The following is a 13817-nucleotide window of genomic DNA, read 5'->3' as shown; positions in this document are numbered from 1 at the left end:
CATAATCGAAACAGTATAATGCTTTTAAGACTACCCTATTAGGCTACATTGTTTGACCTCACCGTGATCGATCATCTTGAAGTTCGACAACAGGTTGAAACTCTGGAAAACATGGTTGTGGATTTTGTTTCAAAGCGAAATGGACAGGCGCTTTCCAAGGTGATGATTAATTCAAAACATTTAAGAAGTCGCATGTGGAACTCCCATGCCCATATTATAGCTTATGCATGCACATAGGCCTATATATGAGCCCAAGCCCGAAAAAAAAGGCTGAATTAAAATGTTTGCTGGGAGAAGGAGACCAAGGCGCAGCATGGTAGGCGAACATCGTAATTTTATTGATGACACTGAACAAAAACAAAAGCGCACAGTTTTGTCAGGTACAGACACTAAACAGAAAACAAGATCCCACGAAACCCAAAAGGAAAATGACAACATATATGTGATGCCCAATCAGAGACAACGATAGACAGCTGCCTCTGATTGAGAACCACAACACACACACACGGCCAAAAACAAAGAAATAGAAAACATAGACTTTCCCACCCGAGTCACACCCTGACCTAACCAAACATAGAGAATACAAAGGATCTCTAAGGTTAGTGCGTGACAACATAGCATAACAGCCTACCGCAAATTATGCATGGCAGAATTATATATACAGTATATACTTTTTAAGATGTACCAAAGACATCATTGGCCTGGCCTGTAGCTACTCCAAAATTACACAAACTCTAGTAATCACCTTTGAGTGTGGACTGTATTAGTATTCATACTTTATATCCATGAGTCTGCGAGATAATGTATAGGCCTGGGCGATGCTGTTGGTTCATTGATTGTGCAGAGTGGTTTACAGAGTATAGTGAGTCTACAATTATAGTGAGTTTGTATTAGTAATAGGGATTTTTTTTTTTGAATGATTAATAGACTGACACATTACCTTTAGCTACAGAATATGATGGTTGCCACTAAAAATAAGATGCTTCAAGCTTTCTAGTGCTACTATATTTATTTATTAAGCACATTGCTCCGCTATAAAACCGGAGTAGCCCACCCTGCATGATTGAAAAAGGAACGTCAGGAAAGCGCAGCCTTCAGTCGCTACTCGAGTGCATAGTGATGACGTTTTTCCCATGCCCTTCTTTGCTTGTCCATTTGATAAAGGCCCATTCTAAATCGAAACAAATGTCACATATTAGTAAATACACGATTAAATTCAGAATAGCCTATGTTCAAGGAACAGAGCAGAACCTTTTTCTAAATCATCAATATAGTCGCATCGTGCAGCCTATATATTTTTGAGGTGCCTACGAGAACCAGTCGGATGACGAGTCGACTCTTTTTTTTGTGAAAAAGCCACAACAAAACGTAAATCAGTTTTTGTGGATATTGAGAGTTTTTTTGTTTTGGATACTTTAAATCCTTTATTGCAAGTTTAAAAATATTGTATCATTACTTAAGTAAAATAGTTAATTTCCACGTTTTAAAAAAAAACATTAGCTAGCATGCCCAATGTGCAAATGCTAACGTAAACTCAAATATCCCTGACCTGAGAGTATCATAGCTGACTTGGCCCATTCAAGATAACATGCTACAGATCAATGAAATCAGGCTGGTTTAGACACCGAATAATTAGCTAGTTATTTATATAGTAATGTAATACTATAAAGTTGTCATTTACAATCAATAATGTAGTAATGAACACAGTGATTTTCATTTTGTCTACAAGTTGCTGATGTTGCTTAATCAACGGGTAGGCCTATTAGCTGGTCAAAATGACATGGAAAGTGATCAAAATATATAAACAGCGTTGCAGTAATTTCAGTTCAGAATTATATAGATTTTAGGTAGCAAAGCAATCAATATCCTATCCTAAACCTGTTGGAAGCGAGAGGCATCTTGCTCTCATTCATTAGCTATGTAATTTAAAGCAGCACCCCATTTCTAGCCCTGGCCACTCACCTTCACCCCTCAAAGATGCAAAAGCATGGTGTAGATGAATGGTCTACCAATACAGTTACACCAATACACTGATTTTTAATCTTTGAGTTGGTGTGAACGAATACACAGATGAGAATTGGACTCGAGTTAGTCACCAATCACCGGTTAAGCTGGCAGCTGACTTAGATGCATTTTCTTTTTTCTTTATTTAACTAGGCAAGTCAGTTAAGAACATATTCTTATTTTCTATGACGGCCTAGGAACAGTGGGTTAACTGCCTTGTTCAGGGGCAGAACGACAGATATTTCTCTTGTCGGCTCGGGGATTCGATCTTGCAACCTTTCAGATACTACTCCAACGCTCTAAGCACCTGCCGCCCTATGAATAGTGACGTTGCGTGTTGTTTGATTTAACTAGTTAATTGTCATTACTTTGAGCGAAGCTTCCAGTATGCTCTGAATAACCAGTAATCAAAAGTAATCAAAGGATTACTTTTTGAGTGGTCCCAATGATAGTCTGTCACATCATGGATTGAGAGATGAGAGAGCATCTTCAACCAGGAGCAAGCAAGCTAGCTAGCTAGTTAAGTACACAATGCATTAGCTATACTTTCTAAACTGTCAGGGCTTCACTACTTGCATTGACTTTGTATTTGTTCAAGGTAGACTATAGCCAGTGCCGTTGGGAGTGACGTTACTATTGAAGACAGGTTTGAAGACAAGCTGATATAGCTAATGTTAGGCTAAATGTTTTGAAGAGGAAGAGAGCCCCTTCTTTGAGTGTGTGTGTGTGTGTTTTACATTTGGGTCTCCATGACAATTTACTTTATTGTGGATCCAAATAAATAAGACTGATAAAGCATTGAAACATGTTTTTTCCATCGGGGTAAGATGGTGAAGGGAATGGGCAGGCTCATGGATCTGGTGGCCAGCACTGGATCTAAGGTGGCCGCCACCTTGGAGAGCACTCAGCTAAGGTAAGAATGATGACCTAGTAGTTTGTGTTTTTCTGTGTTAGAGATTTCTGTGTTTGTTTGTCAGAGCGAGAGAGATAGTCAAATTCATTCATTTTAATATGAATTCAATCCTTCTTGCCCACTGCCATCCGGACCTTCAACTACACCAGGTTCACAGTCAACACATGACACTAACCAGTCACTTTATTTGCTTTTGCACACTAGTACTGTACTATTTTACGTGCCCCTCTACAGTTATATTTGTGTTTTGTGTGATTGTCTTGTAATGTTGTGAGTATTTGTATTGTTTTTACTTTGCCTATATGACAAACAAATTCCATCTCATCTCTCAGAAGAAGATTGCTCCTCATCTCATCTCTCAATCTCAGAAGATTGTTCCTCCTGGCAATGGAGACATTGGCAACTCATTCCAGCACCCAGGAGCGCCGTATGGAAGTTAGGACGGCCTGTGACTGACAGGGGCCCTAAAAAACTATTATTTAAATTGTCCTTAATCATCATTAATATAATATTTTATTTACAATGTACTAATAAAACTAATAACGGTTTCTTTTTCTTTTCAGTTTTTTGGCAAAAAGTAAACATCCAGACAGCCTCTGTATTGCCCAACCCCCCCCCTATTTACATGAAACGGTGGTTCGGTCCTGCCCCCTAGCATGTACACGAACTGTACATGCTAGCAGTGAATTGCGAGTGAGGAGTGCCGGTGGAGCATCATGTCATCAAGCTTCCTAAAGAACAATCTGGCTTCCAAAAACAAAAAGAAAGAAAAAGAGATGTTGGCAGTATGTCAGTCAATTTTTCACAAAGGAAGGTGGGTGTAGTCCGTGAGTGGTGGAAATGAACCTGTTATCTTAGTCCATAGTGAAATAGGCTACTTTTGCTCCCCTAACATTAGTTATTTCATATCTTCACAGAAAATTCAGAGTGTTTACATTTCGCTCCTCTTTTAGCTGACATTTAATCATTGCAGGCAAACGTTTAGCAAGCTATTCATACTAAATCAGTTGTCCCTGTCCCTGCCTGGTGCCAGGCCCAACAGATGCAGCTTCCGGCTCAGCAGCCCTGTCTCCCCATACCCATACCCCTGAACCAGCCCTACTCCCAACGGAAGGAGTAGGTAAGAGGCATTGTGTTGAATGACATGTCAGTTGGCATAATTGCAGGTACTGCAATGCATTGAGGACAGAATTGTGATTCTCCAGTCAGGAAAAATCTCACATGACACAAAGGCAGCCAATACCAGAGCCTTAAAGGAAGAGATGCAGGGTCTTTGAGATGGATGGGAGTCTCTCCTGTCTGAGGCAACACTGATTGCTACACAAATGGATGTTGCACCTCAATTTAACAAGGAACACAGCCACCAGAGGAAAAGGAAGAGATTCCATGATGAGACCTATCAAGAGGAGACAGCTCAGGACAGTGCAGCCACGGTGTTTCGGAACACAGTGTTTTTAACTGCTATGGAAAACATCATAAGTGACCTGGATACCAGGTTCCACACCACTAAAAAAAATTGTAGAATCATTTTCTGCTGTTCTGAAAGTTGGGCAGATTAGTGAGGATAAAGTCCCTTCTGTGTGCCAACCTCTGATCATGAAGTTTTCCAGAGATGTTACACCTGAGTTTCAAAATGAAGTAAGACACCTGGACACAGTATATGCTGTCACTTTCCCCCCCAACTTGTCCCTTCTTGGGCTCCTGAATGCAATCTGTAAGACGCAGCTGCAAAGCATTTTTGGAGAAGTGTGTATTGCTTGACATATATTTTACACACTGCCTGTGAACTTGCTGGTGGTGAGAGAGCTTCCAGTAAGCTAAAACTGATTAAAAACCTATTTGAGGTCCACTATGTCCCAGGACAGGCTTTGCAGTCTTGCCATGCTGTCCATTGAAAGTCAGTTAGCTAGTAAGCTAGACTTCAAAGATTTGATCAGTGACTTTGCTAGCAAGAAGGCTCGGCGCTGGGCTCTTGGTGAGTAAGGCTGAGCAAGGCCCAGTGATAACTGTTAAATGGCATGGATATTGGATCACGACATGCATGATTCCCACAGGCTGAGAACAAGACTGAGAACAGACTGAGAACAAGATATATCTCAAAGTAATGGCTGGATTGCCATAAAATTGGTTGTGCACAATCAAGACCCCAAGTGGAAGAAACCTAGTGATTTCTTCTAGCGCCAACATCAGGCCTTTTCATTACCATTTCCATTTTGTTTTCCATTTTTCATTTCCACTTTTACAGCTGCTTATTTTCTAGTTGGTATGTATACTTAGTTCAAAAATCGGCTGCTGATTAAATAATTTTGTTTGTTATATTATTCTATATATGATAATGTTAATTTAATTGAAGAGGTTAACGTATATTTAAGTTGTATTTATTTTTAATTACTCGATAATGTTGAGAGAATTTTCCATTCAAGAATTTTACCATTCAAATTACATTAAGTCTGTAAAAGATGGCCTTCAGCACATTTCTTATAGAGGGTATCAGTCTTGCATCAAATAGTGAATTCCACTGTATGCAGAATGTTGCATGTATGTCTGCACAGTGTTATATAACCACAGCTCACTGTCAGTAAATATCCTACAGTAAATATTGGACTACAAGAGAATTGCAAGCCTGCAAAGGTAGAGTTACTTAAAGCTTTGAATGGGTCGATTGGGACCTGGAGGTGTGTGGTTACAAGCAATTGCGCAGGGTTGGTGTGGCCTGTGGTGGTGAGGCCCAATGTGATATCTTTTCATGGGGCCCAAAATCCCTGGCGGCGCCCTTGCCAGTACCCATTCCCGCAAACTGAATTTCAATAACAAATATATTGACAATCTCTTTAGAAACAATCAAGCTGAGCTTGAGTGTTTTTATCTCTCATGCTTCTCCATGGAATTAGAAAAAAACGTAACGGAATCTTTGAATACGGTTTTGTCCGTGTTTACTTTATAAAGCATTCTCTGTGATTAAAACATATCTGTCATTTGGGACAGTTTGTAGTTTTCAGAACTATAAGAAAATCTCCCTAGACTACCACACATATGTTTGATTTCTAAGACATTCTAAGGTGTGTATCATTCACAAATAAAGTTGCCAAATAACTCTAAATCTAGCGTATAGGACCTGTGTCAAATTGTCACTTTTATGCTCAACATAAAGCATATGCACATTCGCTCGGGAATGGGACAAATATTATTTATTGTTTATTCTGCTAAGTTCAATTATATTCTTCTTACTATAAAATCATATAAAATAATGGCACGGGATTTATAATCATATCTCATATGCTAAATGAACTAGGCTACAGCCTAAGGTTGCCACGGGCATGGGAAATAGCCAGATAACATACATTAGGCCAACGCAGAATATGCTATTCTGTTCTTTAGAAATATATTTTCTTCATAATCATGTTTCTTTAGACCTGCCTAAAATAAATAATGGATTTTTAAAAATGTTGACGTTCCAAAGGTGCGCATCAGCGGCTTGTATGCGTGGAGGCCTGGAGAGGCTAAACGTGTTTATGTTAATTCATGGTCAATTACCAAATAAGTTAAACGGACTGAAAACGGCAACGTTGTCATCAAAATCAAAGGTGGAGTCCCAGATTTCTTTAATCAGATGCTCTCTAGGATCCATTCATTATGCTGTGTATTTATGGATTCTCTGTGTGTTTATGGATTCTCTGTGTGTTTATGGATTCTCTGTGTGTTTATGGATTCTCTGTGTTTATGGATTCTCTGTGTGTTTATGGATTCTCTGTGTGTTTATGGATTCTCTGTGTGTTTATGGATTCTCTGTGTGTTTATGGATTCTCTGTAAGCCCTTCCCAGTTAAAAAGCGACAAATCCCTTTGAAAACAGCCTATGTGGCATTGATGTGAGTCAAACAGTTATTCTTGTGTCAAAATTGACTACAAAGTGGAATAGGATCATTTTAGTCATAAAGTCAGCCTCGTCTAAAACGGAATTTGGACATCCATGCGTCACAACAGGGAAATTAAGGTGTTTTTTTGTTGTACAATGTCCACTAACATGGGCAAACGGGCTGCTGTGATTGCTCTCTATCCAATAGCATAGACAGTGACACAGACTTAACCAGCAGCTCCAACTATGTTTACATGAGACAACACACTGCGCATATCTTTTACTTAAGAAATAGTACACCAAACACTTTAGTTAGATGTAAAATTGCGTCACTAGAACATCTTCGTCAAAAACGTCAACATTTATTACAGAGTTAGATTCATTCCGGGTGATTTTGAGGAACTAATGTAGGTTTCCGCATCTACAGTGTCTCATCATAAACAAACATCATTATCCAAACACAGAATCGGTCAGGAAACATACCTCCAAGACTGAAATCTCGTGTTTCTAATGAGCAACAGAAAAACACATGCCAATCGGTGTGTTCAGTGGCTCTTTAAGGCAGGGTAGAGGAGGCAGTAGTAAAATCACACTTTACATCAGCATCCTTTCATTACCCTGCAAAAGTCGTCCCCGGCCATCAACATTCCACAGGCATGTCCCACTCCCCTCGTCTTCTATTTTCAGCGACAGATTGTATGCAGTGAAATCACTTCAGACAACTCCGTCAGTACAATTTGTACAGCCAGTCGGAGGTCTATTTGCGGATGCTGCGATGGCATCCCTCATTAATATTCATGAGGTAAGGGCTGCAGTCACAATACACCTGTCATGGTCCTGCTTTCTGATTCGAGGATGAAACCATTGGCGCTAATTAAAAACCATGACCCGGTCACTCAGAGCTAAATACTTAAGTATTGTAATACCGGGCCAACTGACTGACTTGGATTCTGAATTATTACCTCTAAAGAAACAAGAGACCATAATACAAGAAACAGCACTATAGAGAGATAGAACAACAACAACGCAGCCACTGCCAGCTAGCCTACTTCAGCAGTACTGTATCATTTGAATTATTTTAGTCAATAAGATTCCTGCTACGTAAGCTTAACTTTCTGAACATTCGAGACGTGTAGTCCACTTGTCATTCCAATCTCCTTTGCATTAGCGTAGCCTCTTCTGTAGCCTGTCAACTATGTGTCTGTCTATCCCTGTTCTCTCCTCTCTGCACAGACCATACAAACGCTCCACACCGCGTGGCCGCGGCCACTCTAATCTGGTGGTCCCAGCGCGCACGACCCACGTGGAGTTCCAGGTCTCCGGTAGCCTCTGGAACTGCCGATCTGCGGCCAACAAGGCAGAGTTCATCTCAGCCTATGCCTCCCTCCAGTCCCTCGACTTCTTGGCACTGACGGAAACATGGATCACCACAGATAACACTGCTACTCCTACTGCTCTCTCTTCGTCCGCCCACGTGTTCTCGCACACCCCGAGAGCTTCTGGTCAGCGGGGTGGTGGCACCGGGATCCTCATCTCTCCCAAGTGGTCATTCTCTCTTTCTCCCCTTACCCATCTGTCTATCGCCTCCTTTGAATTCCATGCTGTCACAGTTACCAGCCCTTTCAAGCTTAACATCCTTATCATTTATCGCTCTCCAGGTTCCCTCGGAGAGTTCATCAATGAGCTTGATGCCTTGATAAGCTCCTTTCCTGAGGACGGCTCACCTCTCACAGTTCTGGGCGACTTTAACCTCCCCACGTCTACCTTTGACTCATTCCTCTCTGCCTCCTTCTTTCCAATCCTCTCCTCTTTTGACCTCACCCTCTCACCTTCCCCCTCTACTCACAAGGCAGGCAATACGCTCGACCTCATCTTTACTAGATGCTGTTCTTCCACTAACCTCACTGCAACTCCCTCCAAGTCTCCGACCACTACCTTGTATCCTTTTCCCTCTTGCTCTCATCCAACACTTCCCACACTGCCCCTACTCGGATGGTATCGCGCCGTCCCAATCTTCGCTCTCTCCCCCGCTACTCTCTCCTCTTCCATCCTATCATCTCTTCCCTCTGCTCAAACCTTCTCCAACCTATCTCCTGATTCTGCCTCCTCAACCCTCCTCTCCTCCCTTTCTGCATCCCTTGATTCTCTATGTCCCCTATCCTCCAGGCCGGCTCGGCCCTTCCCTCCTGCTCCGTGGCTCGACGACTCATTGCGAGCTCACAGAACAGGGCTCGGGCAGCCGAGCGGAAATGGAGGAAAACTCGCCTCCCTGCGGACCTGGCATCCTTTCACTCCCTCCTCTCTACATTTTCCTCTTCTGTCTCTGCTGCTAAAGCCACTTTCTACCACTCTAAAGTCCAAGCATCTGCCTCTAACCCTAGGAAGCTCTTTGCCACCTTCTCCTCCCTCCTGAATCCTCCTCCCCTCCCCCCTCCTCCCTCTCTGCAGATGACTTCGTCAACCATTTTGAAAAGAAGGTCGACGACATCCGATCCTCGTTTGCTAAGTCAAACGACACCGCTGGTTCTGCTCACACTGCCCTACCCTGTGCTCTGACCTCTTTCTCCCCTCTCTCTCCAGATGAAATCTCGCGTCTTGTGACGGCCGGCCGCCCAACAACCTGCCCGCTTGACCCTATTCCCTCCTCTCTTCTCCAGACCATTTCCGGAGACCTTCTCCCTTACCTCACCTCGCTCATCAACTCATCCCTGACCGCTGGCTACGTCCCTTCTGTCTTCAAGAGAGCGAGAGTTGCACCCCTTCTGAAAAAACCTACACTCGATCCCTCCGATGTCAACAACTACAGACCAGTATCCCTTCTTTCTTTTCTCTCCAAAACTCTTGAACGTGCCGTCCTTGGCCAGCTCTCCCGCTATCTCTCTCAGAATGACCTTCTTGATCCAAATCAGTCAGGTTTCAAGACTAGTCATTCAACTGAGACTGCTCTTCTCTGTATCATGGAGGCCCTCCGCACTGCTAAAGCTAACTCTCTCTCCTCTGCTCTCATCCTTCTAGACCTATCGGCTGCCTTCGATACTGTGAACCATCAGATCCTCCTCTCCACCCTCTCCGAGTTGGGCATCTCCGGTGCGGCCCACGCTTGGATTGCGTCCTACCTGACAGGTCGCTCCTACCAGGTGGCGTGGCGAGAATCTGTCTCCTCACCACGCGCTCTCACCACTGGCGTCCCCAGGGCTCTGTTCTAGGCCCTCTCCTATTCTCGCTATACACCAAGTCACTTGGCTCTGTCATAACCTCACATGGTCTCTCCTATCATTGCTATGCAGACGACACACAATTAATCTTCTCCTTTCCCCCTTCTGATGACCAGGTGGTGAATCGCATCTCTGCATGTCTGGCAGACATATCAGTGTGGATGACGGATCACCACCTCAAGCTGAACTCGGCAAGACGGAGCTGCTCTTCCTCCCGGGGAAGGACTGCCCGTTCCATGATCTCGCCATCACGGTTGACAACTCCATTGTGTCCTCCTCCCAGAGCGCTAAGAACCTTGGCGTGATCCTGGACAACACCCTGTCGTTCTCAACTAACATCAAGGCGGTGGCCCGTTCTTGTAGGTTCATGCTCTACAACATCCGCAGAGTACGACCCTGCCTCACACAGGAAGCAGCGCAGGTCCTAATCCAGGCACTTGTCATCTCCCGTCTGGATTACTGCAACTCGCTGTTGGCTGGGCTCCCTGCCTGTGCCATTAAACCCCTACAACTCATCCAGAACGCCGCAGCCCGTCTGGTGTTCAACCTTCCCAAGTTCTCTCACGTCACCCCGCTCCTCCGCTCTCTCCACTGGCTTCCAGTTGAAGCTCGCATCCGCTACAAGACCATGGTGCTTGCCTACGGAGCTGTGAGGGGAACGGCACCTCAGTACCTCCAGGCTCTGATCAGGCCCTACACCCAAACAAGGGCACTGCGTTCATCCACCTCTGGCCTGCTCGCCTCCCTACCACTGAGGAAGTACAGTTCCCGCGCAGCCCAGTCAAAACTGTTTGCTGCTCTGGCCCCCCAATGGTGGAACAAACTCCCTCACAACGCCAGGACAGCGGAGTCAATCACCACCTTCCGGAGACACCTGAAACCCCACCTCTTTCAGGAATACCTAGGATAGGATAAAGTAATCCTTCTCACCCCCCCTTAAAAGATTTAGATGCACTATTGTAAAGTGGCTGTTCCACTGGATGTCTTAAGGTGAACGCACCAATTTGTAAGTCGCTCTGGATAAGAGCGTCTGCTAAATGACTTAAATGTAAATGTAAATGTAAATGAATTAGGGCTGTAGCATGCTGGTGGTTCTGACAGAGAATTCTCAAACAGGGATGGGGCTGGGGCCAAATTACATGGTCATTTACATTATTATTTTTGTCAAACCAATTATTACGTTGAAGTGGTTAGAATGTTTTTGTGGTATGCCTGATTTTAAAAGGTATGATTCACAGCATATGCCCAAGCTCAGAGGTGTTTGAGGTTTTCAATCCAAAATTCAAGAGACATATTTCAATAAATCACAAAATATGTTTTAAAAAAGTCAACTAATTACGGCTTTCAACCAATAAGGACTAATAAGGTAACAAGTTCACACAACTTGCATAACTATGATAATTTTAGACATCTGTGTTTTGACAGACCATTCCAAGAACTCTACTATCCTCACCGCATAATCAGTAATGTCACAGAAGAAACAGAAGCAGGCAAATGAGTTGTTCCATGTAATTTCTGCAAGCCATGACACCCACCATGTCAGATTGTTCAGAATTTTTTTATGTAGTTATAAACAGGTACAATTGGAATTCCTTCTTTTGTTTACATTTTATTTTATCTTGGCAAAAAAATAAGCTAATTGATTGCACCCAAACTGGCCATTATATTTGATAAGTTTCAGATAATGTTCAATAAATGTAGTACCCAACATACAATTTGCACCAAACTTCTTCCTATCAATGAGAAAGACATGAGGAAAATTTTTGGGGGTTAAAAGCCACCAACGGACTCCACACACCAGGCTAATCCCACCCCAACAACCAGTATACAGTATCAATTCTCTATGTTTGACAAGTAGTATGAAGCTGTTGCATGGAGTATTGCTTCTCCATAATATGTCATGTATTCCCTGTGAATCTGGTGATTGTTTTTTTCCCCTGTTCAGAGAAATGATTAATTTAAGTCGCTTGCATTATTTACCATAAATTGTGTGAAAGTACCCATTTTTTGACAACTAGATGCCACTGTTGCTGCTATACTGCCACATTTTTTTTTTCAATTTTGCTGGTCTTTTGCATTTATTAAATGGATCACAACATTTCTTTTGCAACTTCGGGTAGAAAACCAATCAATTTGGCTCATGATGAAAATAAGCCAGTCCTCCTTGAAATCAAATCAGTTACTCATTGGTAGGAAAACATTTAGTACAAATCGGACGTGGGTACTATATTTAAAAGTTTGAATGTCACATTTTTTTCTATTGTGTTATTGACTGTTTATTCCATGTGTAACTTTGTGTTGCACTGCTTTGCTTTATCTTGGCCAGGTCGCAGTTGTAAATGAGAACTTGTTCTCAACTGACCTACTTGTAAATTAAAGGTGAAATTTAAAAAAAAAATGCACAAGTACAGTGAAATGCCTTTCTTGCAAACTCAAAATGCAACAATGCAATTATCAATAACAATGGGCTACTCAAGGACATTCAGAGACTCCCGAAGCCACTCCTGCTTTGTCTTGGCTGTATGCCTAATCCACTGCAGCCCTGTCGATGTGGATGGGTACGTAATCGCCCCCCTATTTCCTGTAGTCCACGATCAGCTCCTTGATCTTGCTAAAGTTGAGGGACTGGTTGTTGTTCTGGGACCACATTGGCAGATCACTGACCTCTTCCCTGTAGGCTGCCTCGTCGTCACCGGTGATCAGGCCTACCACCTTTGTTACGTCAGCAAAACGTGATAATGGTGTTGGAGTCGTGCGTGGCCATGCAGTCGAGTGCAGGAGTGGACTAAGCACCTACCCCACAGGCAGTGCAGTATGATTCAACCTTATTCCTACATTGCCCTTTTGCTCGTTTGATGACTCTGCGCAGGTCATAGCGGAACTTATTGTCCTTATTCCTGTCCTTGGCCGTAGCCTCAGAGTTGTCTACAATAGCTCTGTGTGAGGTAGCCCTGTCCGTTTAGCTACAACCTCTGTGCTAGTCCAGGGCTTTTGATTGGGGAACCCTAACCGTGGGGACAACGTCGCCAATACATTTTCTCATGCATCCGGTGACAGAGGTGGTTGACAGAGGTGATCTCATTAATGTTATTGGCGGAGTCTCGAAACATATTCCAATTAGCACAAGAAAATCATTCCTGTAGCATAATCTCTGATTCTGGTGTCCATTTCTCAACGGAGAGAGTCACGGGTACTTCCTGTTTGATTTTCTGTATGAAAACGGGAAGCAGGAGTACGGAGTCCTGATCTGATTTGCCGAATGGCAGACAAGGGAGGGCCTTGTATGGTGGCTTGTGGGTAGAAGAGCAGTGGTCTAGGACTTTAGTGGTGTTGGAGACGTGTTGGTGGAAGTTGGGAATCGGGTCTTAGTGACGTGGAATTAAAAATTGCCGGGCATTCAGAAAAACAGCCTCTGGATGTAGGTGTTCTTGCTTGTTTATAGCCTTGTACAGTTTGTTAAGTGCCAGCTTGTTATTTTTCTTTTCCTGAGGTGGAATCTTTACAAAAGTCACGTAACTGCTGAAAACTCCCTCGGGAGGTAGAATGATCAGCATTTGACCCTCAGGTATTCCAAGGCGGATGAACAGTGGGTTGACACTTCCACCGTGCTGGAGTTAGCACACCAGTTGGAGTTGATGTAGAGTCAAACAAACCAATGCTTGCACCCACTAGCCCATACCCACCTACACAACTGGAGAAAATGACATCCGGCTCTATGTAACCTAGCATGGACTTCATCCACTACCTCATTTTATTTAGTCAGTCAAACATGGTATCGTGACAACAGTTGTGCAGACTTAACTCCATGCCTCTTTCTGGTATAGAATGGA

General features: G+C 43.2%; 1 protein-coding gene across 1 annotated transcript in view; it reads right to left on the bottom strand.

Annotated features, from left to right (window-relative positions):
* The window catches only part of grid2 (glutamate receptor, ionotropic, delta 2), a 355133-nt gene extending 354971 nt beyond the window's left edge, over positions 1–162 (bottom strand). Inside the window, exon 1 of the mRNA XM_065026484.1 lies at positions 63–162. Coding sequence (XP_064882556.1) covers positions 63–75 — 13 coding nt within the window. The 5' untranslated portion in view covers positions 76–162. The remainder of the gene's footprint in view (positions 1–62) is intronic.
* Positions 163–13817: the final 13655 nt, after the last annotated feature.

The sequence above is a fragment of the Oncorhynchus nerka genome, linkage group LG13 (assembly GCF_034236695.1).
Source record: "Oncorhynchus nerka isolate Pitt River linkage group LG13, Oner_Uvic_2.0, whole genome shotgun sequence".
Classification (NCBI taxonomy): Eukaryota; Metazoa; Chordata; class Actinopteri; order Salmoniformes; family Salmonidae; genus Oncorhynchus; species Oncorhynchus nerka.
The sequence above is the reverse complement of the archived record's forward strand: the minus strand, read 5'-3'. Positions and strand labels throughout refer to the sequence as shown.